At 41.2% G+C, this 27,453-nt stretch overlaps 1 protein-coding gene across 5 annotated transcripts in view; it reads right to left on the reverse strand.

The window, feature by feature from the left end:
* LOC100512977 (KDEL motif-containing protein 2) overlaps positions 1-26,435 on the reverse strand; it is a 114,849-nt gene extending 88,414 nt beyond the window's left edge. For 2 of the 5 annotated variants that reach the window (XM_013979360.2, XM_013979359.2), the window contains exon 1: positions 26,089-26,435. In XM_013979360.2, the coding sequence (XP_013834814.1) occupies positions 26,089-26,405 (317 nt within the window). In that variant the 5' untranslated portion in view covers positions 26,406-26,435. Of the gene's footprint in view, positions 1-1,363; positions 2,575-26,088 lie in introns of those variants that run through there. The other 3 variants (XM_021062744.1, XM_021062747.1, XM_021062749.1) reach the window with 2 other exon arrangements.

Raw genomic sequence — 27,453 nt, forward strand, 5'->3', positions numbered from 1 at the left:
ATATGCCGTGGGCGTGGCCCTCAAAAGGACAAAAGACAAAAAAAAAAAAAAAGAACTTGGTTTTGTTTTGCTTTATTTTATGTAGTCATAGGCAGTTTATATTTGTTGGCCTTACATCAAGAGAAACTGTCCAAATTTATTCATGGAGGTCAATATTAATTTCAATATTAATAATTTAATTTCATGGACATTGGGTTATAAATAAGAATCCCAGAAACTCTGAAATTCTCTTAATTCTTTGGAAAATATTCACAGAAGTTTCAATACTAAGATCACATTAAGACTTTGGGAGGGTCCTATGTTCTCATGTACAGAAAAAGTCTTGGAGAGGAAGCTAAAGATCACTTTTTGTGGCCTCCTGCCTGTCACTCACATAGCTGGTGACTGTTCCCTGATTCAGCAGATTCAACTGAAAGCCTGAGGTATGAACAAAGGTGCCAAGTAACTCATAATACAGAGTTAATTTCTATTTTTATCAGAAATGATTGTGTGCTGCTCTGCTATTTATCATTTACAAGGGGAAAAAAACCCAAATATAAACAGTTAGCCTAAATTTCACTCTCTATGTGCAAGATCGCTAAAAATGAGTGAACATTTAGCAGAAGATACTGAAGATGAACAGATGCCTGAGGAGGAGGAGAGAAGGAATTCAGTTGACAGAATGCTCTAGGAGGCCTGTAGTTTCCCACAAGAAATAAACACTAGCCTTTTTCTTCAGGACTTTAGTTCTTAGGATTGCCTTCCTGAATTGAAGATTTACATATTCCAACTAGTGATGAAAGTTCAATAAGTGTGTTATGTAGACTTGATTTAATAGAAGTGTTAACAAGTCACAACTGGAAGTCATTCTCCCCACATCCACTTTACACTTAGCCACATCCAGCCACCCTTCAAGGCCAGCTTTCCTATGAAGGCTTGCCTAAGAATTTCAGCTCCCATCTGTCTTTCTCTCATTCCAAAATCCTACCATCTGTACCACTCATTAGGTACTTAGTGTAACCTTATAATATTATCTAAATGCTCATGACTTGTCCACCCACGTAGATTATAAATGTCTTGGCTTCTATACTTTGCATGTACCATAGCAGTTTACGTAGCCCAACAAATACTAAGTTCTCAAAATATTTATGATCTTTTATTTTAATAAACATGAAAATATCACTAATGTTGATTTTCAAACATGTTGTGATTTATCTATGTAAACCCCCATCATGATACACCTGGAAAGGGGTATCTTTTTCCTTTTTATTTCTCCTACTGAAGTTACTATTCTCAGCCCTGCTCCTTTGAACCTAGAGGTGTGCGTTCAACATGTTTAAGCAAATTCGGAAATAGCAGGGCCGAATGGTGCAGAGCATCTTACCTGCTGGGTGCTAGTAATTCCACAAGGCTGAATATGGCTTTGCCTCTGTCTTCTGAACAAGATTCCCAATGCCCTAGGCCGGTGGGGCAGTCGCACAAGCAGAGGGGTGCCCTACTTGCTGAAGGTGGAATACAGGTCTGCAGAGCCTGATCCGAGGAGAAGGGTGCTGCTGAAGCACAGCTTGCCGCCACTTCACGGAGGGAACAGTCCCTTGAAATGAAGTTTCTCGCTTTTTTTTTTTTTTTAAGTGGAGAAAGGGTGTTTTAATGATCAGTTGGTCTTAATTATTTTTGCTTAGAATAGGAGTGAGATATAGCTCCTGACAAAAGTCCAAAGCTGAAAGGGAGGAAATGAAAGTCCCTGCAGTTCCCTCTGGCTGGCTGGGCACCTGCTGCTCGGCAGGCTGTTCACCCCAGCTTGCCCGCGGGACGCCTCCTGTGGCCAATCGGTCCACTTCTCTCCTGTCAGGTGCTGCCCTCGGCTTCTCCCCACAAGTCCTCCACCAGGCCAGCTGGAGCTGGGAACGAGTTTCAGTCTCCCTTGCCGAAATTCTGCTTTGAAATCTGCCTATTCCTCCCTTCAACCCCAATCCTGGTTACAGGCCTAAAACGAACTGAATTACAAGAGATAACATTTATCAAGAGATAGTGTATATCTTTAAATGTTTAAAAGTTGACAGAGGAATGAATGCCCTTTGATATTCAGATATATTACCTCACTCGGGACTCACGGTGTAGAGTCCACTTGAACCTACCAGTTTCAGTGTAAACAGCAGGTCAGATGCCAAAACCTCATCAAAGCAAGAAACCTGAGTTCATAAGAACACTTCTTCCTCCTCCTCCAGCCAATCAGCTACCAAGTCCTGCTAGTTTAACTCTACAAATATTTCTTGAATCTTTGCCCTTCTTTTCAATTCTAGTCAAGGCCCTTAAACTTATCTGTGTTCTCTTCTGGGCTTCGCCCTCCACCCAGAGCCATCCACCCAGGAAGCACACGTGACTTTGCATCCCAGGGACAGCCACCACTGATGGTGCTGTGCCCCCACCAGAGTCTTTCACACCTTTGAGCCTTAATGCTGTTCATTCCATTGCAAGGCCTTTATTCACCACACACCTCCTTCCAGACTCAGTTGGGGAGTTCCTCTTGTGGTTCAGCAGGTTAAGGATGAGACGTCTCCACGAGGATACGGGTTCGATCCCTGGCCTTGCTCAGTGGGTTAAGGATCCGGCATTGCCACAAGCTGCAGTATATGTTGTAGATGTGACTCAGATCTGGCATTACTGTGGCTGTGGCATAGGCCTCAGCTGCAGCTCCGATTAGACCCATAGCCTGGGAACTTCCATACGCTGCAGATGTGGCCATAAAAAAGAAAACAAAACAACAACAACAACAACAACAAAAACTCAGTTCAGGCATCATGTCCTCCAGCAAAACTACCCTGAGACCACACAGGGTATATGATCTCTGTGTCCCTGTGCCCAACCAACAACCTTATCATCTGCCCCATTACAGTGAACATACTGTTTTCAGTTCCATCCCTTTCATTACACTGAGAGGTCATGGAGAGCATTTTGGTATCTCTGATTCATGGTAGGGTCTCACGTATACCTGTGAAATAAATAAATGCTTGGTACTTAAGAGAATGTTGTTTAGTCAGCACACCGGGAAAAATCCTACCAGGCTTTCACTCTTGAGAGGAATGCAGAGGTAGTGACCTCTGACCCCAGATACTGTGAGGCACCGTGGGGAGGGTCCTGAGGCAGTGACAGGTCCCAGACGGTTGCCTTAATGCTGCAGATGGAGGAGCTTGTCATACCTGGCAGGCCCAAGAGAAAGAGGTGAAACTGAATTGCCACCCCCAACCCTTAATTTTGACGGTCGACTGACCGACAATAAAAAATCCTGATGAGGACCTACTTATAGGAAGGAAGGCAGATCCATGCCACAAGAGTAGCGGGACCTGGCTCACCTCCCCAAGAGATCCCAGCCCTTGGAGGTGTAGAATCGTCCATCTGAAGGACCCGCCACCTCTGAGTGCCGCAGCACCTCAGAGATGAAGCTCAGATGAGCTAAGAAAAGCATTTCTGGAGTTCCCGTCGTGGCGCAGTGGTTAACGAATCCGACTAGGAACCATGAAGTTGCGGGTTCGGTCCCTGCCCTTGCTCAGTGGGTTAACGATCCGGCGTTGCCGTGAGCTGTGGTGTAGGTTGCAGAAGCGGCTCGGATCCCGCGTTGCTGTGGCTCTGGCGTAGGCTGGTGGCTACGGCTCCGGTTCGACCCCTAGCCTGGGAACCTCCATATGCCACGGGAGCGGCCCAAGAAATAGAAAAAAGACAAAAAAAAAAAAAAGACAAAAAAAAAAAGAAAAGAAAAGAAAAGCATTTCCATAATTTTTTTTTGCTATTTCTTGGGCCGCCCCTGCGGCATATGGAGGTTCCCAGGCTAGGGGTCGAACCGGAGCCGTAGCCACCAGCCTACGCCAGAGCCACAGCAACGCGGGATCCGAGCCGCGTCTGCAACCTACACCACAGCTCACGGCAACGCCGGATCGTTAACCCACTGAGCAAGGGCAGGGACCGAACCCGCAACCTCATGGTTCCTAGTCGGATTCGTTAACCACTGCGCCACGACGGGAACTCCCATAATTTTGATGATAAAACTATAACTGCTGTTCTGCAGCACTGTTTGGAAATTGTGTCATTTACAACACTGTTAGTTGGCTTTCAGACATGTGAAAATTATTTGTAATAAAAATTTACATTTCTGTATCACTTTGTTCCCCTTGAACTCTCCTTAAGGATCTGGGAGGCCCAGAACAAGATATTACAAGTCGGGGGGAGTGATAAAAGCTGGAGAAGAAGCTGGAGCCAGAGCTCTGTGGAACTGGGTGTACAGAGGGAGAGCCAGTAAGGGTGGGGTTCATGTGGCTTTGAAGGTGGAGATGGCTCCGCTGGAGGGAATCTGTTAGTCATAAACCTTTAAAGACTTTTGCCTAGATGGCAGTGGCGGAGCAATGAAACAGCTGTGGACAGACATGACTTAATTTATTGGCCTTTCCTGTTGTCTTTGGTGGAGCCAGTGCCATAGCCCAACCTACAACTAAGAGTGTTTGGGGCGGGTATGGGGTGGGGGCTGCTGAGAATAGGGACAACACTGATGTCCTTGAGGAAGAAAAGACACCACGGGTGGGGTAGCCAGACCCTCCGAGACACACTCCCCCACAGGGAAGGCCATTGTCAGCTGTCCCCAGCTGAGGCCCAGTGCTGTTTCTACTCTGAGAAGTGAATGACTCATCACCAACCACTTATGGGACAACGGTCAGGATTTGGAGTTCTCATTGGGCTTTCAGTGACTCTGAAGGGGGCTGCAACGTGTAGGCTTAAGTGCAAATGCAGTGATTCAGCAACTCAGACCTGACCGCAAGTATGCGTGATCCAGAAGTCATGCATTTCTACCTTATGGCATCTGTCACACATAAAATGGGTGACAGAATTTTAAAAATTGGCTGTAAATAGTCTTGCAGTTTAAAAGCTTAAAAATGAAAAAAACCTGTGTTGACACCTGGGCTTTGACATAATTTAATCAAAATGCTAGCTGTACCAGGATTTTTGTCAGGTCCTCCAGGAGCCTTTGAGGATTCTATCTGCAGCACTCCTTGGCCCCACAGTCACTCCTGCCTGTGTCATACCAGCATCTCTGGGAGGCTCACGGAGGGGCTGCAGAGCAGCAAGTGGTCGGTGGCAGAAAAAGGGAATCTTGTTGTGCAGCTGTGTCAAATTCACAGCACTCAGGTCTCACCCAGACTGTGAGTTTACCTGGTGTGGCTGTAGGGATGGGGCTGATGGAGATCACAGGGGTCTCAAGTGCCCCCCCCCATCATAGCGTATAGACTGACCACCAGTCACATGTTCTCTTAACTGCTATTGCACTCCCTTAAAGCTAAGGCATTCACTTCCTTTCGGATTCGCATGTCTGCACCACCCTGCATCTGGATCAGTTCACCTGTGGAGCCACAGGACATACTGTCCAAGTGCCACAGGGAACAGAGTCCTATGTCTAGTCTCACAGAGCCCTGGGCATTACTATGACCTTGAGGCATTCTGAGAAAAGAGAAAAATAAGGATAGTAATATCTGCTTTTTCTACTTTAAAGGACATTTGAGAGGATCCAGTGAAAATGATAAGTTTTAAGTACTGCATACATTTAAAAAGTCACCAGTCGCATATCCTTGAATAATCACAGAATCAGCAAAGAGAGAGATCTAACTCCTTCCTCTATCTTTTGACCAGTTTGTGGTGAAACCAGACTGCTTTACTGCTTCAGAAATGCTCTGGGCTCCAGTGTTGCCTTTCTTTAGCCACGTCCTATCTTCTCACACTGAACAGAACCACTCCACAGCCAACGTGAAGAACTATGACCAGGATTCCGTTCAAGGAAGCGAGTTCACAGCCAGGATCTAATCAGCTCCTGGATGTTACAGCATTTGTGTTTATGTGTAACCACATTTAGTGGGCAGTAAAAGAAAACAAAAACAACAAAAAGTGAAAAGCAATTCTTCCAGTTGTCTGACTAAACAGCCTCAGGGGCAGAAGGTCCTTTTGACCCTGCCAAGCAATTTCCAAGTGAGAAAGTACTAGAAACAAGGCTTTTTCCACTTGGGTCAGGCAACCCTAACCCTAACACCTGCCCCCAAACTCGACGGTCCTTTACTAGGACACCAGGCTTTCCCTTCCCAAAAGGCAGCGTTTCCTGAGGAATCAACAGTCCCTCAGCTCAGGTAAAGGAGTGGTGTTCAGGAAAGATGTGACATGTAAAGTCACACATGTCCGGGTAGGCAGGATGGGATCCCTTACTGTATAGTAGAGTCATCTGGGGACTTAAAAAAAACCCCACATGCCCAGCCTGATTACAGGCCAATTCATCTGGAATGTCAGGGTGGAGCATGGCATCAGGAGTTTAGAGAGTCCCCACGTGGTCGTCACTTCAACCAGGGTTGAGACTCTGTCTTGGTAGAGCCTTCAGTCCAAGACTTGTCATCACAGAAGCCAGGCAGACACATCAAATGGATCTTAGTGCATGGGTAGGAGTATGGAGGGAAGCAGCAGCATGAGTACAGAGAAAACAAATGTAACAGGTGAATTTTAGTGCCTGCCAAGCTGACATTATATCATTTTGAGCTGAACTGGATGGTCTATGATCCTTGCTCAGAAAGTCTACCAAGATTTTCCCCAGCAGGGGCTACAGATTGGATGTCTGATCCTAGGGCAGCCCATTCACAGGCTGGCTAGGCTAGAGTTGTCTTGGTTCCCCAAGTCCTTCAAATTCCACATTCCGTGCACAGAGAAACTTTCTGCCAAGCCCTCATCATATAAGTAAGATGCCCCAAGTAAAACTCTTCCTCTCCACCCAGAGAACCCGACTGCCCCGTGCACAATGGAGACTGACCGTGGCATAGGAAGAATATCCAGAAAGTTGGGGGAAGCAGCAGCCCAGAGAAGCAAGAGCAGAATAGGGCAACTCCCCCAAAATGAAGAAGAGACAGAAACTGTAGGAGTACCCATTGTGGTTCAGCGGTAATGAACTCGACTAGTATCCATGAGCATGAGGGTTCAATCCCTGGCCTTCCTCAATGGGTTAACGATCTGAAATTGCCATGAGCTGTGGTGTGGGTTGCAGACATGGCTCGGATCTGGTGTTGCTGTGGCTGTGGTGTAGGCCGATAGCTACAGCTCCGATTTGACCCTTAGCCTGGAAACTTTCATGTGCCATGGGTGCGGCAAAAAAAAAAAAAAAAAAAAAAAAGAAGAAAAAAAGAGAGAGAGAGAGAAAGAAACTATCAAAGAGCAGAGTGGGCATGAACTATACGCACAGGATACTGGAAAGAAATCTCAGGAGAATCTTCTGGCAGAGAAGCAAAGCCTTGGCAATTTAAGGCTGGGCAGTGAGAAAAAGCAGAAACTAAAGGATGACTGAAGAGGACAACACGGACAGAAGGGAAAAGCAGATGAGAAGAAACTGTGCTTTCCCTGCTCTGCTCTGTGCTGCTGGGAGACAGTCCCTGTAAGCTGCATTCTAGTTAGCTGCTTCCAGCTGGCTTCAGCCAGGCCCTGGCAGGAGACTGGAAGGTGAGAAGAGAAAAATCAGAGTATTTCTCTTCCTCTCTCTGCCTCATATAGAACTTCTGGCAGTGACTGTTGCTCCGACGTCTCCAAATTCCCAGACCAGCCTTCCACGGCCCCAGTTTCTCCTGGGGGAGCCTAGCCTGGGGCGGGGGCGGTGGGGGGGGGTTGTCTAACACTCCCTGCTCCATTTTTCTCTCTAACCAGTGGTGTGCTAGAGCTAGCTTGTACTGGTTTACAAAGCAGACTAAATTTTCAGGAATTTTGCAAGCTGCTGGTTAAACTGTCGCTAGCTTAAAATTGGCCAATGCTATACAGATCAAGGCTTTTTCTCCAGGAGAGCCAGTTACCAGCACACAACTGCCTCCATGCTTCCTGCAGCTGCCAATCCCTGGTTTGGCTCACTGTCCTCTGATTGGTTTTTTCCCTCTTTTTATCACTACGTAATCAATTCACTGCATTACACTCTGTTTTTAAATATCCAGTAGTTTCTGTTTTCCTAGTGTAACCCTGAGTGATAAGCTATGATCTCCCAAAGAGTCTTACCTGTTTCCCCATGATCGGTAAACATTAAATTCACAACATGTGTGCTTTTAAATTTGTTTGCTTGTTTGTCTAGTAATCCTGTTAGTTATCCTAGCGATTAATTTTTTTTCTTTTTTTTTTTTTGTCTTTTCTAGGGCTGCACCTGCGGCATATGGAGGTTCCCAGGCTAGGGGTCGAATCGGAGCTGTAGCCGCTGGCCTATGCCAGAGCCACAGCAACATGGGATCCAAGCCCGCGTCTGCAACCTACACCACAGCTCACAGCAACGCCAGATCCTTAATCCACTGAGCAAGGCCAGGGATCGAACCCATAACCTCATGGTTCCTGGTCGGATTTGTTACTGCTGCGCCACGACAGGAATGCCCATGATTAAGTAATTTTTAAGCAAATTGATTTTGTTATAAGTTAAAGACTTATACCACCCTAGCAGGTATTAGTTTGACTAGGAAAAGAACCAGATGTAAATGACAACCAGGTCACTTGATGGAGATCTCAAGATGAATGGTCTACCCTTAATTGGGTTTGCTCCCTGGCATAGAAAATGGGAAGAGGAAACTGAAACGTAGTCCATTAACTATGCACACCAATATACACATATCAAACAATCACACTTCTCTGGACACAAGCCTTTTCCCTGCAATCTTTCTTATGTTTCATGAAGGCTGCTACTGTAGCATTTGCCCCATTAACTCTTTGTTGATGCTGACACTGTTCAGTTGTTTCATTGTCCTTCCTCTAAAAGAAATAATCATGGCCTCTAGAAGCAGATGGAAATAAGTGGTATGAGAACAGTTTGCTAGCTATTTGGGGGGAAAATCAATTTATATAATTATCCTACCTTATAGGTAAAAGATATATCACATAAATTAAAAAGCTAAAATTTTAAAAAGGCTTTAAATCTAGAGGTACATGTCAACATAATTTCTAAATGGAAATCTTTGTAATCTTTAAAAAACAAAGGATTTTTAAACTTTGCACATTTTATTATATAAAAATGGTAAGTTCCCTTTTTTTGCACAGTGGGTTAAGGATCTGGCATTGCCAACAACAAGAAAAAAAAAAAAAAGGAAAGGAAAGAAAAAATAACCTATAACCCTATTCTCAGATAAACAGAAGTTAAATGCAAACTGAAAACTGGGAAATATAATAAATAGGACAAAAGTCAATTTCCTTAACGTATAGAGAAACATAAAGCAGAAAGAAAAAAAAAAAAAACCACACTGAAAGTCTGTGTCAGCTAAAGTTGCTTGCCGTCTAGAATCTATTCCTCCTAGTTCCCTTCCTTTTTGGCTTTGTTGTGGGCAGCAAAGTGTGCAGTCCCAGAGGATGGATCCTGAATGATTTAAGCCTAACATTTGAGTCCTACTTGATTTCTCACTTCCCTTATAACAAAGGGTGGCCTTAACCTGGTTCTGGTTCTCTGGAAAGGAGAAACCTGCTGGGAGAGCATTTGGAAAAGCTTTTACTTTCATGGTAAAAAGGACAGATGCAGTTGGCTCCACCCTGTCCCCTCTCATCCTGCCTAGAACAGGGATGTGATATGCAGAGCAGCTGCAGACATCTTTCATCGCAAAGACACCATCCTGACATCCTAAACCACTAAAGCAGCTAGTAGTTGCCTATGTTCAGATGTCTTGTTATGTCAGAAAAATTCACCCCTAATTCATTAAAGCCACGATTTGATCCGATATTTGTGACAAGAAACATTCTGAATATAAATTCTAAAATACAAATGGGCAAAGATATAAATGGATTCATAAAGGTAAATGAATAGTAAACTTATGGAAAACAGTTCAAATTCATTATAACCACAGTGTCAGAAATTAAATCTAGTATAAGAATTTTTTGCCGGAGTTCCCGTCGTGGCGCAGTGGTTAACGAATCCGACTAGGAACCATGAGGTTGCGGGTTCGATCCCTGGCCTTGCTCAGTGGGTTAAGGATCTGGCGTTGCCGTGAGCTGTGGTGTAGGTTGCAGACACGGCTCGGATCCTGCGTTGCTGTGGCTCTGGCGTAGGCCGGTGGCTACAGCTCCGATTAGACCCCTAGCCTGGGAACCTCCATATGCCGCGGGAGCGGCCCAAGAAATAGCAGCAACAACAACAACAACAACAACAACAACGACAAAAGACAAAAGATTAAAAAAAAAAAAAAAGAATTTTTTGCCTACAAAATCAGCAAAGATTAAAAAAGTAGAGTATGGTAAAATGGTGGCTTTCCATTGCCAGTCAAGCTACAGTTTGGTAGAACATTTTTGGGAAGCGATTTGGTAACATGTAACAAGAATTTAGAAAATGTTTACATTATAAACTAATGATTCTACATCATGGAATTTACCTTAAGGAGACACTTTAAATTGAATTAAGGATGTAAGCACAAAAGTTTGTCACTGTGTTATTTAATGTAGTGTAACAGAGAAGAACAAACCTGACTTCATATTGAATCAATTCCTTTAGCTCTAGCCTTTGTGCTCTGTTGCTGCTTAGTCATGCTGGCTCTGCACCTTTGGGAAAAGAATGTTGCCTGTAGCCTGAAGTATACAGAAGAGCCCATATTCAAGGCTCTGATCTTTTAAAGGTATAACACTTTTCCATTAATATAGAGATAAAAAGTTGCATAGCAAAGAATAACATTTGTCTTGTTAGGGGTTTAAAGGAACATTGTGGCCACACCTACATGGACCACTGCAAGTACAAAGAACTCTGGTACCAAAAGTTGACAACAACCAGCCACAGTCCTTTCCCTTTTTGGTATAAAAGAAATCTGAATTCTAACTCAGGTAAGATGGTTCCTTGGGACACTATGGTCTGTTGCACCATGGTCTGTTGGCTTTCCAGATAAAGTGCAGCATAGTTTGTTGGTGCAAAATAAACTTGCTATTCCTTGCCCCAACTTATCTCTTGATTCACTGGCATATTAGTGCAGCAAGCAGTGTGAGCTAGGACTCATTAACAAGAACAGTAAGAAACAAAGGAATAAGAGAAAATCAAAGTGCCTAAAATATTGGAATGATTAGTTAAATTATAAAATATATACCAGTAGAAGAGTTTGCAGCCACAAAAAATAATGTCGACTAAGAGTCTTTAATTTGAGGGGGTTATTTTTATGTCATATATTACACAAACAAAAACATATACAGTACAATCACAACTACATGAAAGTGAATGTGAGTGAAAACAGTTGGACGGTTCCTAAAAAGCTAAACACAGAATTACCAAATGTCATAGTGCTTTCACTTCTGGGTATGTACCCCAAAGAACTGAGAACAGGTACTGAAAATTCTTGTAGATAAATTTTCATAGGCAAAATTTTCACAATAGCCAAAAGGTGGGAAAAATCCAAATGTTTATCAATAGAGGAATGAATAAACAAATTGTGGTATATACATACAATGCAATACCATCCAGTCATAAAAAAAAAAAGCAAGTATAGATACATGCCTCATGCTATATAAACCTCAAAAACATGCTTTGTAAAACAGACACAAAGGGTTTCATATTGCATGGTTCAACTTACATGAAATATCCAGAATAGGTAGATCCATACAGACAGAAAGCCGACTGGTGGTTGTCAGTAACTGAGGGGAGGCAGGAATGAAGAGAAACTATTTCATCACTTTAATTTTGGGGTGATAAAGATGTTTCTAGCCTTTGTCCAAATATCCCAATACCACTTGTTGAAAAGACTACCCTTCATTGAATCACTTCTGTACTTTTGTAAAACAAACAAACAAAAAACTGGGGGTATATTTTTGGACTCTATTCTGTTCCATCAGTCTATATGTCTTTTCCTTCACAAATGCTATGCTAGCTTGATTACTGTGACTTTATAGGAAGTCTTAAAATCAAGTAGTGTGATTCTTCCAATTTTCTTTTTTTTTTTTTCAAGATTGTTTTGTCTCTTCAGTTTCTTTCCTTTTCTATAAAATTTTTTAAAATTAAATTTCTAATTGTTTGTTGCTTGTATATGGAAACACAATAGATTTTTGTGTATTAATCTTGCATCCTACTACCTTGCCAAATTCACTTATTAGTTATAGGATTTTGGGGCAGTGTTTTGGTAGACAATCATGTCATATGCAAACAGGGACAATTTTATTTCTTCCTTTCCGATACATATACTTTTTACTTTGTTGCCTTGCCTAATATTTGTTATGACCTCAAGTATGATGTTGAATAGGATTGATAAGATTGGTTGTACATCCTTGTCTTGTTCTCTGTCTTAGGCAGAAAGCAATCTTTTGCCCTTAGGTATGATGTTAGCTATAAGTTTTTTGTAGATGCCTTTTATCAGGTTCCATTTCTTCTTTGCCAAGAGTTTTTAGAATGGTTTTTTTCTGCATCAATTGATATGGTCATGTGTCCTTTAGACTGTTGATATAGTGGTTTAAAGTAATTTATTTTAAAATATTGAACAAGCCTTACTGTTATGTATTGAATTGGGTCTTCAAAAAAAGATATGTTGGAGTCCTAACTCGCAGTCCCTGAAAATATGACCTTATTCTGAGATAGGGTCTTTAATAAGGTCATTAGGGTGGACTCCTATTCAGTATGATTGATGTCCTTATAAAAGGGCAAAATTTGGACACCAGAGGCAGACACACACACAGGGAGAATGCCACGTAAAGATTAAAGTCACACTGCCACCAGCCTAGGAATTAGGAGGGGCTGGAACAGATTCTTCTCAAATGCCTTCTGAGGGAGCGGGGCCCTTCCTGACACCTGCAGAACAGATGTTTTTAACAGATCTGAGAACAGAGCAGTGATTGCCAGGTTACCCTCTCCCCACCCCATGAACCCCCTCCCTTCAATGGCCATTAAATTCATTATTTTAAAGTTGAAATCAAGGAAAATTTGATAAATGTAAAACACCGCAACCTTTCTTTGGGAAGTGGGGTGTTTGGTGGTCACCAGAGCCCCTAATTTCCTCTTTCAAAATTAGAAAGTCTAACACACAGAGGATGAGGAAGCTGGCTCCTATGGTACGCCAAGGTGATATTTTGAGTATAGCTGTTAATTAGGGCCATTGGTGATGCCAATAAGAAAACATTCCTGAGAAGGAGAGTGAAGTGTGCCTATGGTTCTAAATATTATAGCCCATGCTATAACTAGCTGTGGAAAAACAGACCTGAATTGCTTCAGCAAGGCTGTTAGCCAGCTGGTTCTCAGTTTCAAGACCTAAGTGTGCTAACAGGAAGAAAAATATTTTCTGGCTAAACTTAACCAGACCTTCTTTGTCCTTCACAAGGTTTCCCCATATCTAGCCTTCCCTTACTTTGTCCTCCCTCATGAAGTAAGCTGAGGTTCACGAAATTAGGAATTAAGTACCTACTAGGTGTGTGACCCTCTCCATTTCTAAGATAATCCTGGACCACAAGGAACTTAATATTGATATACAGAAACCAACTTACCCATGAATACATTAACAATACAAAATGTCTAAAATACTATAAAAATGGCAGAAAAACATTCAGATATATTTTTTAAACTATATATGTCCTAAAGGTTTGTACTGCTTTATTGCAATGGTTCGAAATTACAAAAAACTCAAATATTCATCAATAGGTTAATGGGTAAACATTGTGATTTATAGTGGGGAGTTTTAACACCCGAGTTATATCAATGGATAGATCATTCAAACAGAAAATCAATAAGGAAACGCAGGTTTTAAATGACACACTTAACAAGATAGACTTAATTGATATTTATAGAACATTTCATCCAAAAGCTGCAGAATATATATTCTTCTCAAGTGCATTTAGATTTTTCTCTAGGATAGATCACATCTTGGACCACAAATCAAGTCTCAGTAAATTTAAGAAAACTGAAATTGTATCTATCATCTTTTCTGACCACAACACTATGAGACTAAAAATCAACTACAAGGAAAAAATCAGCAAAAAACACAAACACCTGGAGGCTAAACAATACACTACTAAATCACCAATGTATCACTGAATAAATTAAATAGGAAATAAAAAAAATACCTGGAGACAAAGGACAATGAAAACATGATGATCCAAAACTTAAAGGATGCAGCAAAGGCAGTTCTAAGAGGGAAGTTTATAGCAATACAATCTTATCTCAGGAAACAGGAAAAATCTCAAACAATATAACCTTACATCTAAAGCAACCAAAAAAAGAACAAACAAAACACAAATTTAGTAGGAGGAAAGAAATCATAAGGTCAGAGCAGAAATAAATGAAATAGAGACAAAGAAAACAATAGAGAAGATCAATGAAATAAAAAAATTGGTTCTTTGAAAAGAGATAAACCTTTAGCCAGACTCATCAAGAAAAAAGGGAGAGGGCTCAAATCAATAAGATTAGAAAGGAAAAAGGATAAGTTACAACAGATGCCACATAAATACAAAGGATCACAAGAGACTACTACAAGCAACAATATGCCAATAAAATGGACAACCTAGAAGAAATGGATAAATTCTTAGAAAGGCACAACCTTCCAAGACTTAACCAGGAAGAAACAGAAAGTATGGATACATCAATCACAAGTACTGAAATTGAAACTACGATTAAAAACCTTCCAAAAAGCAAAAGTCCAGGACCAAGTGACTTCACAGGTGAATTCTGCCAAACATTTAGAGAAGAGTTACCATATTCTACTGAAATTTCTAAAAAACTGAAGAGGAAACCACACTACTAAACTCATTCTATAAGGCCATCATCACCCCGCTACCAAAACTATACAAAGACACCACGAAAAAAGAAAATTACAGGCCACTATTACCGATGAATACAGACATGAAAATTCCCAACAAAATATCAGCAAACCAAATCCAACAATATATTAAGAGGATCCTATACCATGATCAAATGGGATCTATCTCAGGGATGCCAGGATTCTTCAATATCCACAAATAGATCAGTGTGATATTCCACATCACCAAACTGAAGAATAAAAACCATGTGATCATCTCAATATATGCAGAAAAAGCTTTTGACAAAATTCAACATCCATTTTTGATAAAAATTTCCCAGAAAGTGAGCATAGAGGGAAACTACCTCAACATAATAAAGGCCATATGACAAACCCACAGCTAACATCATTTTCAGTGGTAAAAAGCCAAAAACATGTCTGCTCAGGCAAGGATGTCCACTTTCATTCAACATAGTTTTGGAAGTCCTTTCCATACAATCAGAGAAGAAAAAGAAATAAGAGGGATCCAAATTGGAAAAGAAGAAGTAAAACTATCACTGCAGATGACACGATACTATACATAGAAAACACTAAAGATGCTACCAGAAAACTATTAGAGCTCACCAATAAATTTGGTAAAGTTGAAAGATACCAAATTAATACCCAAAATATCTTACATTCCTATATACTAACAACAAAAGATCAGAAAAAGAAATTAAGGAAACTTATCATCACATCAAAAAGAATAAAATACCTAGGAATAAACCTAAGGAGGCAAAACACCTGTACTCTGAAAACTACAAGGGATTAATCTCCAAAATATACAAACATCTCACACAGATTTATATATATAAAAAACAAGCAACTCAATCAAAAAATGGGCAGATTTACATAGACATTTCTCCAAAGAGGTCAGACAGATGGCCAAAACACATGTGAAAAGATGCTCAACATCACCTAATTATTAGAGAAATGTAAAGCAAAACTATGAAGTATCACCCCACATCAGTCAGAATGGCCATTATCAAAAAGTTTACAAACAGTAAATGCTGTAGAGGGTGTGGAAAAAAGGAAACCTTCCTACTTTATTGGTGGGAATGTAAATTGGCGCAACAGTGTGGAGGTCCCTTAAAAAACTAAATATAGAACTACTACATGACCCGGCAATCCCACTCCTAGGCATATATCCAGAGAAAACCATAATTTGGAAAGCTACGTGCACCACCAATGTTTACTGCAGCACTATTTACAGTAGCCAAGACATGGAAACAATCTAAATGTCCATCGACAGAGGAATGGATATAGAAGATGTGGTATATATAGACAATGGAACATCACTCAGCCATGAAAAATAATGAAATAATGCCATTTGTAGCAACATGGAAGGACCTAGAGATGATCATACTAAGTGAAGTAAGTCAGAGAAAGACAAATATCATATGATCACTTATACATAGAATCTAATAAAAACAATACAAATTAACTTATTTATAAAACAGAAAAAACTCACACATTTTGAAATCAAACGTATGGTTACCAAAGGGGAAACACTGAGGGGAATGCTAAATTAGAACTTTGGGATTAACGCATATATACTACTATATATATAAATTAGATAACTAAGACCTACTGTATAGCACAGGGAGGTCTACTCAATGTTCTATAATAACCTATATGGGAAAAAAGAGTGAATATATGTATATGTATAAATGATCCACTTTGCAGTATACCCGAAACTAATACAACATTGTAAATCAACTCTACTCCAATAAAATTTAAAAAAACATTGTGATTTACTACTCAGCAGTAAAAAGGAATGAATTACTGATATATACAACATGGATTAATCATTTTAAAATTGCTGAACAAAAGTCAGACACAAAAGAGTACGTACTGTGCAATCTCATTTATATGAAATTTAGGAACAAGAGAAATTAGTCTCCAGTTAGCAGAAAACAGATCACTAGTTGCCTGGGATCAGGTATAGGGTGGGAGGTTGACTGGAAAAGGAGGGAACTTTCTGGCATGACAGAAATGTTCTACATCTGAATTGTGGTTGGTAGTTACCTAAGAGTACACATTTTTCAAAACTAGTGTCAAAACTTAAAATGAGTACAACTTACTGTAAAGTATACCTCCATAAAATTGATTTTAAAGTGTACACCCTTACCCCATATCAAAAATAAGTATATGTCACAACATTGTAAATCAACTATTATTCCATAAACTTAAAAAAATTAAATTGAATTAAAAAATATGGAGTAATTTCAAACAAAGAGCTTTTTTAAACTGGGAAACTAAATAATTGATAGTAAAACAAAAATCTTAAAAGTCTGGAATCTAACATATGGCACAAAGGAAACTTTCCACAGAAAGGAAAATCATGGACTTGGAGAAGAGACTTGTGGTTGCCAAGGGGGAAGGGGAGGGAGTGGGAGGGATGGGAGCTTGGGGTAAATAGATGCAGAATGTTGCCTTCGGGATGGATTAGCAATGGGATCCTGCTGTGTCGCACTGGGAACTCTGTCTCGTCAATTATGATGGAGCACATAATGTGAGAAAAAAGAATGTATACATGTATGTGTAACTGGGCCACCATGCTGTGCAGTAGGAAAAAATATATATATAAAGAAATTTTTAAAAATCTTAAAAGTCATATTTATGAAGGAAAAAAGTTATTCTGCATTTCTTTATTATTAAAAGAAACAGTTATTTAAATCATAATGCATAATAATTTTAAGGAATAAAATAATAGTAAAATGGTTAGAGTTCCTTTAAACATAACATCCAAGAGATACTAACTTAATAGAGTATATTCTTACAAAATGCATATATGTTTTTTTAAAAACCTAAAGAGTAATAAAAGAAATTTTCACATTCTGAGGTATGTGGAAGTCATTCTGGCTGATACATGAGTTAACTTGAATTTTATGCTAACTAAAACAGCCTGTATGTGGCCTATCAAAGATACATTGTACCTCTGTTTAATTATTAAAGAAAAGGGCCCACTGTCCAGAAGTAAAGAATGTCCATGTTAAAAATAAAGATTAAATGCCTCCGTTCCTGAGATGCCAATGCTGGTCCTCCTTCGATGATAAGACTCCCTTCCCAGGTACCAAGCCATACTGACTCATTGTGTACACCCTGATCTGTTTTTTGAAATCTTGAAGGAAAGCATCCCTGATATGATTAATTGTTCTTTGTTCTGACAAGATACAAAAGTGTGCTGAAATCTGACTTGTGGTTGCCAAGGGGGAGTGGGGGAGGAGTGGGATGGATGGGGAGTTTGGGGTCCTTAGATGTAAACTATTACATTTAGAATGCATAAGCAATAAGGTCCTACTGCACAGCACAGGGAACTCTATCCAATCTATTGGGATAGAACATGAGGAAGGATAGCATGAGAAAAAGAATATGTGTGTGTGTATATATATATGAATATATATATATGAATATATATGAATATATATGAATATATATATGAATATATATGAATATATATGAATATATATGAATATATATATGAATATATATGAATATATATGAATATATATGAATATATATATGAATATATATATGAATATATATATGAATATATATGAATATACATATGAATATATATGAATATATATGAATATATATATGAATATATATGAATATATATGAATATATATGAATATATATGAATATATATATATATATGAATATATATGAATATATATATTCATATATATATGAATATATATATATATATACACACACACGTATATATATGACTAGGTCATTATGCTGTACAGCAGAAATTGACACAACATTGTAAATCAACTATACTTTCATTTTTAAAAATTTCAACAATTTCAAAACTATGCTGAAATCCATGCTTTTCCAGAGCAGTTCCTCAGGCTAATCTGACAGGTTGTTTTCTGGGCTATATTATAGTCCTCAGTTTGGCTCAAATAAAACTCTTTACTATTCCTATTATAGATTGTTTCTTGATTATTTTCATTGACAACAGTTACCTGTAATTTTTCCTACATGTGGCAAATGCTATTAGTGGTTATCCTTTTCCTGGAAATAAGACTCCTCATTTCTAGTTGGGTAAATGACTACCTAGAATTGCATGTTCTTTATTTTTATGGTTAATGAATAGCAAGAGCTTTAAAGGGAAAAGATTCCAGAGCTGGTTTTCCAGCTCCTACTGGCATTTCACAGTAGGAGGCAGCACTGCACAGTGATCAGGAACTGATGGAGTTCACTAAGCCAGTGCTTCTTGGTACTATTATCTCAATCATGTTACTTATCCTCTCTAAGCATCCTCTGTAGAATGGAGATTAAAAATATCCCTGAATTCATCAGGTTGTTGTGAGACATAATTAAAGGAGATGATACACATGAAGCCTTTAACACAGAAAACGTGCTCAACAAATACGAGCTATTATTATATTGTTGCTGTTATTAGCTTTTGAAAAAAAAAACCTGCTTTATCAGATTAGGGTAGGATAAAAACTAATTAACATGAAACACTTTAAAAGCTAAATAAGTTATAACGTCACAAAACCTAATGACAACACTTCTCCCCAACTTTGTGGCATGGAGCCATATAATAATATAGCTGTTCCACATATATTGCCCATGACCAAGCTAAGGAGTAACCAGAAAGGAGAATTCGTTTGGAAAAAGCTCTTCCCTCGGTTTAAAGGAATTTACTAAATTGGATGTTATCATAAAGTACAGACACCTCAAAGATCCATGATGTTGATCCCATACCTTCATATATTATTGGAATATTCCATCCTATAGGGCACTCCTGTGACCTCCAGGCGGTCCTCATGGTCCCTTCCCCAGCCACACAGGGCTCTGGGGGGACAAGCTACATTGATATGAACTCTTCATCTTACAGGATTTACCACCAACCAAAAACTTTCATAGATTATTTTCGTTGACAACAGTTGAAGCCAGGTGGGTCAGAATTTCTCTGCTCTATCCTCAGGGCCAACACAGTGTCTGGCATATAGGAGATGCCCAGTAAATAGGCATCCGATGTTCTTGAAAGTCTACCCCAGCCAGAGGCAGATTTCACCAGCTGGGAGAGGAGAGGGCAGGCAGAAAGCCCAGGAGAGACAGGAGGCTTGAGTATCTGGCTTTGAATCTCTGCAGGATGCTGCAGCTTCCACTGGCTACGGACAACTTTACCACTTTGACATACACACTCTCACTCCCTCAGGACTGAGCCACAGCTCAGGTACATTAGGGTAAATCAATCAAAACAAGTAAGTTCTGGAAAATCCTTCTGGGCTGCAATCTTGCCACAGAGCAAAGACCATATAAATCTAGACATGCCATTTTTCAACTTGATTACACCAGGTGCTGTAACGTCCTTATAAGTTTTCTGCAATAGGAAAAGGAAACATTTTTGATGTATTGATATCTCTTCTGTGAGCTGACTAGTTGATTTAATCTCTTGGTACTTTCTATTTCAGTTATACTTATGAGATAGGGTGGTGGGGGTGATAGGTAGGTAGCTGTGTTTTTCAAAGACTTGTAAAAAGTAAGATGCTTTTCAGATTTTATACTATCTATCTGTCTGTCTGTCTGTCTATCTATCTATCTATCTATCTATAGTATTTGTGTGTACACACACACACCCACACCCACACCCCTATATACTTCCTCCAAGTTGCGAGAGAAATATGGGGAACATTTTCACTGCCAATCAATTGTGATTCAAACTCTCATCCATTTTTCCTCACTGCAGCTAGAACCACAGACAGCAGAAGGATGAAAAAGTCAGGCCCAAGTGAACACTTTCAGGAGAAATCCTTTGCACAATCCAATAAGAAGTGGAACTGACAGACTGGAATTGAAGTGGTAATTTCCACTTCTTTAACTGGCTCTCAGAGTATTTCTGTAGTTCAGATCTCAGACTCACAAGACAGAAGAGGATAAATGTAAAACACAGATTATAGTGCATTACAAGGTTCAAAGGAGGGAGAAATCCTGTTTGCCTGGGTGGAGGGTTTGGGGAATGAAAAGAAGGTGGAACTGAGTCTGAGAAGTGGGGAGAGAAGCTGCAGGCTGCAGAAGCCTCTGACTCCAGCCAGGGCAGACCATTGATTCCTTCATCAAGGGTTTACCAGGGGCCTATCAGGCAGGCATCTTGTGGCCATTGTGTCCCCTCCTCTAGGCCATGAAATCCTACACCAGCCGCCCATCCCCCATCTGTCTTCCTGAAGCCTCAGGAGGTGGCGTGTGCCTGGTACTCCTGCCCAGACTCCCAGGCATGCCTGTGTCTCTCAGCAAACATTTACTGAATGCTCATCCTGGGCCAGGAGCTGCAGCAGGCCTGGAGATTCTTTGAAAGGAGAAGCATAAATTTTTGCTTATTTTCTTCTAGTTGTTGTACACATGCCCAGATGCCCAGAAGTAACTGAAATAATAGCATAGGCACTATTTTGTGTTCTGCTTTTTCACAGAATAGAGCCTCATAAACATTGTTCCACAGTTGCATCCACGATAAGCTTGAGGTGTCTTCAAAACAATCAAGGTAGTCAGAATATAGAACTAAAATGTCACACTGATGGGACATAATGATATCTTTATTATTGTCCTTTCTAATGTCTGTACTCTTACTGAGATTTGAAATTTCCCACTATTTTGCTATTATAGGTAATATAGCAATATCTGAGAGTAGATGCCTTTTTTTTCCTCCACTAAATTGTTTCTTCGGGGAAAAACATGGTATAGTGGAAAGAACACAGGTTTTAGAGCCAGATAGATTTGGGCTCAAACTCTAGCTCTGCCATTTGTGAATTGTGTGATCTTGGGCACGTTCCTTAACGTTGCTAAATTTCGGTTTCCCTACCGTACAAAGCCAGTAATAATACTCATCTCAAGGTATGGTTATGAGGATTATTCAATGCTGCTGGGTAAAATAATTTTGAGATAGATCTTGGACTTGAATTCTGGTTCTGCTGCTTGTACAAAATAATCAACATTTTAAGGTTATTTCCTCCTCTATGAAATGGAAATTAAAGTGTGTACCTAATGAGGTTATCGAGAGGATTAATTAAATATATATATATCATGTTTAATACAGTGCCTGGTATACAGTAGGGGACCAATAAATGTTAGCTATTATTATTATCACAATAATTACTATCATTACATAAAAGGCAACACTTAAATAATGTTGGTGTGGTTATCTTCTCCACCTCAGTCTCCAACTAATGAGAAACATCCGGGAACTGGACGACTGGGTCAAGGGCAAGTCATATCTTTATAGGTGTTTCCATATTGTTCACCAAAAGGATGGTATTCAACTTACGGTACCACTAGCAATATGCAGAATCTCTCCATTTCACTCCAAACCTCACCAACGGTCTTTTCTGTTATTTTTGAAGGTGCAGCATGGTACCTTGAGATTACTTCGATTTTCCTTTTTTGTTTTGTTACTGTGAGGGTAAACATTTTCCCATATGTTTTGTTTACTGTTTGGATATCTTCTAGTGTGAATGATGTATTCCTACTTTTTGCCTATTTATCAATTTGAATTTTGGTGTTTTTCTTAAAAATTTGAATAAACTCTTCATATATTGCAAACATGATAATATTTAATGCAAATACTTTCCTAGTAAGCTGGAGCCAGAGGGGTCTGATACCAATAAGGGAAGATCAGGGGAAATTGTGTGCTCAGGGGCATATCTATGGGTGGGGCTGTGGGCTCCTGCACGGTGAACATAACCAGTTTCATGCTAACATCGTGTCAATACTTCTGGCCTTGCATAATACTATAGCTCTATATTTCTTTTTTTTTTCTTTTGGCTTTTTAGGACTGCACTTGTGGCACATGGAGGTTCCCAGGCTAGGGGTCTAATTGGAGCTACAGCTGCTGGCCTACACCACAGCCACAGCAACATCAGATCCAAGCCATGTCTGCGACCTACACCACAGCCCACAGCAAAGCCTGATCCTTAATCCACTGAGCGAGGCCAGGAACCGAACCCGAAACCTCATGGTTCTTAGTTGGATTTGTTTCCGCTGCGCCATGATGGAAGCTCCTATATTTCTTTCTTTTCCTTTCTTTCTCTCACTCTCCTTTCTTTCTTTCTCTTTCCTTCCTTCCTTCCTTCCTTCCTTCCTTCCTCCCCTCCTTTTTTTTTTGTCTTTTTGTCATTTTAGGGCCACATCTGCAGCATATGGAGGTTCCCATGCTGGGGGTCTAATCGGAGTTATAGCTGCCGGCCTATGCCAGATCCTTAACCCACTTCGCGAGGCCAGGGATTGAACTTGCAACCTTATGGTTCCCAGTCGGATTCGTTTCTGCTGCGCCACAACGGGAACTTCTTTTTTTTTTTTTTTCTTTTTACAGTTGCACCTGTGTGTATGGAAGTTCCCAGACTAGGGGTCAAAGCAGAGCTGCACCACAGCCACAGCAACACCAGATCCAAGCCCCATCTGCAAGCTACGCTGCAGCTTGCGGCAATGCTGGATACTCTACCCACTGAGCAAGGCCAGGGATCAAACCCTTATCCTCATGGAGAAAATGTTGGGTCCTTAACCCACCAAGCCACAATGGGAGCTCCCTGCAGTTCTATAATTTTAACTGTAGGATACTTCTTTTTTTTTTTTTTTTTTTTGGTCTTTTTGTCTTTTGTTGTTGTTGTTGCTATTTCTTGGGCTGCTCCCGCGGCATATGGAGGTTCCCAGGCTAGGGGTTGAATCGGAGCTGTAGCCACCGGCCTACGCCAGAGCCACAGCAACTTGGGATCGAGCCGCGTCTGCAACCTACACCACAGCTCACGGCAACGCCGGATCGTTAACACACTGAGCAAGGGCAGGGACCGAACCCGCAACCTCATGGTTCCTAGTCGGATTCGTTAACCACTGTGCCACGACGGGAACTCCATTAAATGTAGGATACTTCTTAATTGTCTCATAGACAGCTCAAGCCTATCACAGATAGGCCCCAACCAGCAAAACTTCCAAGCTTCTGCATTTAGTCCCTTTCCTACTGTCCTAGCCAAGAGATCTGGAGACTGTTTCCCAATATAGTAAAAAGGCCTCTGAGAGTCTCTCGGTGTGTCGTACTTTCTCCCAAACAATACTTTTGATTTGTAAGTCATGTGTCCTGACTTTCAATTAGGAAAATATGATGACCAAAATGAGCAGAAGAGCCAAGCCAACATGTCATCTCAGGACTTTTCTGCATTCCAGCATCTGCCACTAGAACCGATGCAGGTAGGGTGGTGCGTGGAGCAGTCCCACAGAGATTGCTGTCCAGCAAGGGTGTTTGATAGTAGGACCCGGAATCAATCAGAGGGAAATAAAGTACTAGAAATAACTGCCTTGAGGGCTTGGCTCAAGTGTTGGCTTTCCTTAAATTATTTTTGTATTTTAATAGTGACATTTTTGAGATTGTTGGGTAATTACTTTCATTTAATTTAATAGTTAACAGTATTGACTTTGTCTTAGCATCATTGCTTTTTCTGTTGATGCTCCAGTTAGGATGGGAAGAGTCATGAAATCATAAAATGCAGCGGGCTTTCCTTCTAAGGCCTAACCCAATGGACTCTGCCACCTAAATGTACTTCCAGTTCCCCTAAAGTCAACTCTTGGCCACCATGAGGTGCTACAGAGAAAACACAAGGCAAGCATCGAGTCAAATGTAAAAAGTCAAAATTCCTTTGAATGGATTTTAAAATAAATGATATTACTATTTCTAAGAACTATAGTTCATGAGCAGTTCATAGGATTTTGATAACATCATAAATAGAAGCTTCCCGCCTATTATTTCCCAATTCTCTCAAAGATTGCACTCAAAATATACTGGATGCTTTTAAGAAGCCCCATCTTCTCCAGAGGCAAGAAACATTCCCAAGAACACACACTGAGAGCAACCACAGTTTCTTAGTCTGGAGTATGTGTTGAAGACAACAGCAAGCAATTCCAAAACTCTCCTTCCCAAGGCTGGGTGTGTCTGTGTACACTGCACGTGCATACGTGCGGATACATGCACCTGGATGTGTGTGGGTGTGGACATATGTGCACATACAGGGCACACTTTTGCACTATTTGAAGAAATGATGGAGCCTATTTTCCTAAAGGTAGTATGAGATGGTGGGAAATACACATCCTCAAACTGCAAATATTCATTTCCTCCCACAAGAGCTGTATCTAGGTTGGGAGAGTAAAGATAGGGCTTTGGGCCCTATCTATTCTAACTGCTTCTACAAAACCAACAAAAGGTCCCCTGTATGAAGAGTATCTTTGGAGGTTTTTTTCCTGGGGTGCTGGGCGGGGTGGGGATGGGGGGTGGGTAGCTGGATGCCTGGAAGTAAATGGAAACTACGACTTATGTCACCAAAAAGTTGTTCACAACAAGACAGCTTTCTAAATTCCAATCAACGCCACATTTGTGGTCTGAGAATGATGCCCCAAATTTTCTTCCACGGCCCACTGGAGAAGGCCTTGGGTGAGTTTATTACAGGATTCGTGAGGAAGTCTTTAATTCATTCTAGGACTCTTCCCATAGTTTCCCAGCAAAACAAAACAAAACAAAAAACTGGTTAATTTACATCTCAGGCAATTAATCTCTGGATTTCGTTCCCTAGTAACCAGTCCCTCACCTACGACACTGCAGAGTAAGGTCAAGGGTTAAATTCCATAGCAACTTCTTCCCCACAGCTCCACAAGCGAGAGAACCCAACCATTCTAGCCACCCCACGCGTCCCAGTAACAGCCAGGTTCGCTGCACACAATTTGGCAAGTTCCTCGAGCTCCAGGCCTTGGGCTGCAAAACACTCAGCCTCCACCTCTCTCGGGCCTCGCTGACTGCGGGCGTGAAGTGGGGAGAGGAGTCTCTCGGGGCAGAGGGAGAGTGTTTTCGGGCGAGAGTGGACGACCCGGGGACCTCTGCAAGCACGTGCGTGCGCGCAGGCCAGGACTGCGCTCCCTGCCCCATTTCTCGGGCCCGTCTGGCCCGTGCCAGGCGACGGCCAGGGAGACGCCTGAGGGACCCGCGACCCAGCCTGGACCGCCTGCGGCCAAGCGCCGCCGGTGCTTCCGGGGCAGCGGCGCTGGACAAACTCGGAGAGAAATGCGCTAAGGGCCGCGCCTGCGCGGCTGGGGCGAGACGCGCCCGCGCTGCGGGACTAGGGCTTGTAGGCGAGCCTGCCCGGGCGGCGGCGTCTGGAAGGAGCACCCTCCGGCCTGCCGACGTCGTCAAGAGATTCTTGACCAGTTTCCCCCTGCCCTGCTGCGCTCCAGATGGATGCTGCGTGTCCCCGAGCTCCGGCAGGTGCGCCACCAAAGCTGGGCGCCTCACTCCGCGCTCGCCCCGCTTGGGGAACGCGCGGACGCCCCCCACTTGGACCAGAACCGGAGGAAAAAGGAATTAGTTCTGTACCTGATTCTGGCCTTTTCTGCCCTCTGTAGCTCCTCGTTTCTTTCCAGCACCTCAAGGATCTTCCTGGCTTCTTCATCATTTAAGAAACTGAAATCAAACCCCCGAGGAACTTTCGTCATTTTCTCTACTGTGTGTGCATTACACTTAGGCTTCTTGTCGCCTCCTGTTACAATGACATTTTTCAAGCTATAGAAAACCAGTTTCAGGAACTTAGTCCCATAGCCAGCGATAAGTCCGCCCCTTTGAAAATCTAAAATCATAAACTTAGGGAACAGCCCACACCTACCGGGCTTATTTTGACAACACCTTAGTGACATATTTCTTTCAACCCATCCAACCAAGATGCAAAATGAACGGCTGAAGGGAGAAAAGGAGCCAATCCCAATCCTGAGGGGCGGGTCCTTCCACGTTCCTCCCTTCCCCTCCCCCATTCCGTATCAACCTGTTAAACTAACAATCCTAGGTAATTGTGCCTCTAAGTGAGGCCGAGGCTTAAGTGTTGGTTCCAGCGTATATGTTTTGGCTATTGCTCCCAACACTTTAGCTTGACTAGTAGCAGTGAAAAGAAGTTTCAAGACTAATCCTCCTTTTCAATAAAAAGCTCATAGGAAGTAGAATTGCCCTTAGGCGCTTTAGAACTAGCCAAAGGGTTATGCTTTTAGAAAGATCCAGAGAAGGACCCAGAAGGGCTGAACTCATTACAGAGCCAGCTGTGCGTGGACCTGGTCCCAAGGCTGAATTTAGTGTATACTTGGAAATGAATTTTTTGCCAGTCTTCCATCCCTCAGATACCCTCAACCCATTGTTCCACAGAAGTCATTCTCAGGCTTTAGAAAAAAATCAAACACAAAACCATTTAGGATATATTAGGAGAAGATACCCCCAATGGTGGTAAAAAGCACCTCTTTGTAGTTTTCTCTAAGATTCGATAATCTTTTTAACAAATTTCTATATAATTAATTTTTTTGCCAGCACCTGCGGCATACAGAATTTCTGGGCCAGGGACTGAATCCATACCACAGCAGTAACCAGAGCCATAGCAGTGACAACTCCAGATCCTTAACCTGCTGAGCCATGGGGAAACTCCTTGATAATCTTCTTGATAAACTTTCAGAGAAGTGCCACTTTTAAACATTTAATCCTCTAACCAAAGGAAAAGGTAATCCTATAAAACCTCAGAAATAGCTTTCCCTAGAAAGTATTATTCCAAGGTATGATGGAAATTTCTAACTCTATTCATATATATACATTTAAAAATCATCAAGTCTTTTTCAGAAAACATTTTGTTGCTTTTGGGTTTACTTCACAGGCAAAAATAACTTAGGTCAGATCAAGTTTCTTGCTCCATAACTTTAATTCACTTCT

The sequence above is a fragment of the Sus scrofa genome, chromosome 9 (assembly GCF_000003025.6).
Source record: "Sus scrofa isolate TJ Tabasco breed Duroc chromosome 9, Sscrofa11.1, whole genome shotgun sequence".
NCBI lineage: Eukaryota > Metazoa > Chordata > Mammalia > Artiodactyla > Suidae > Sus > Sus scrofa.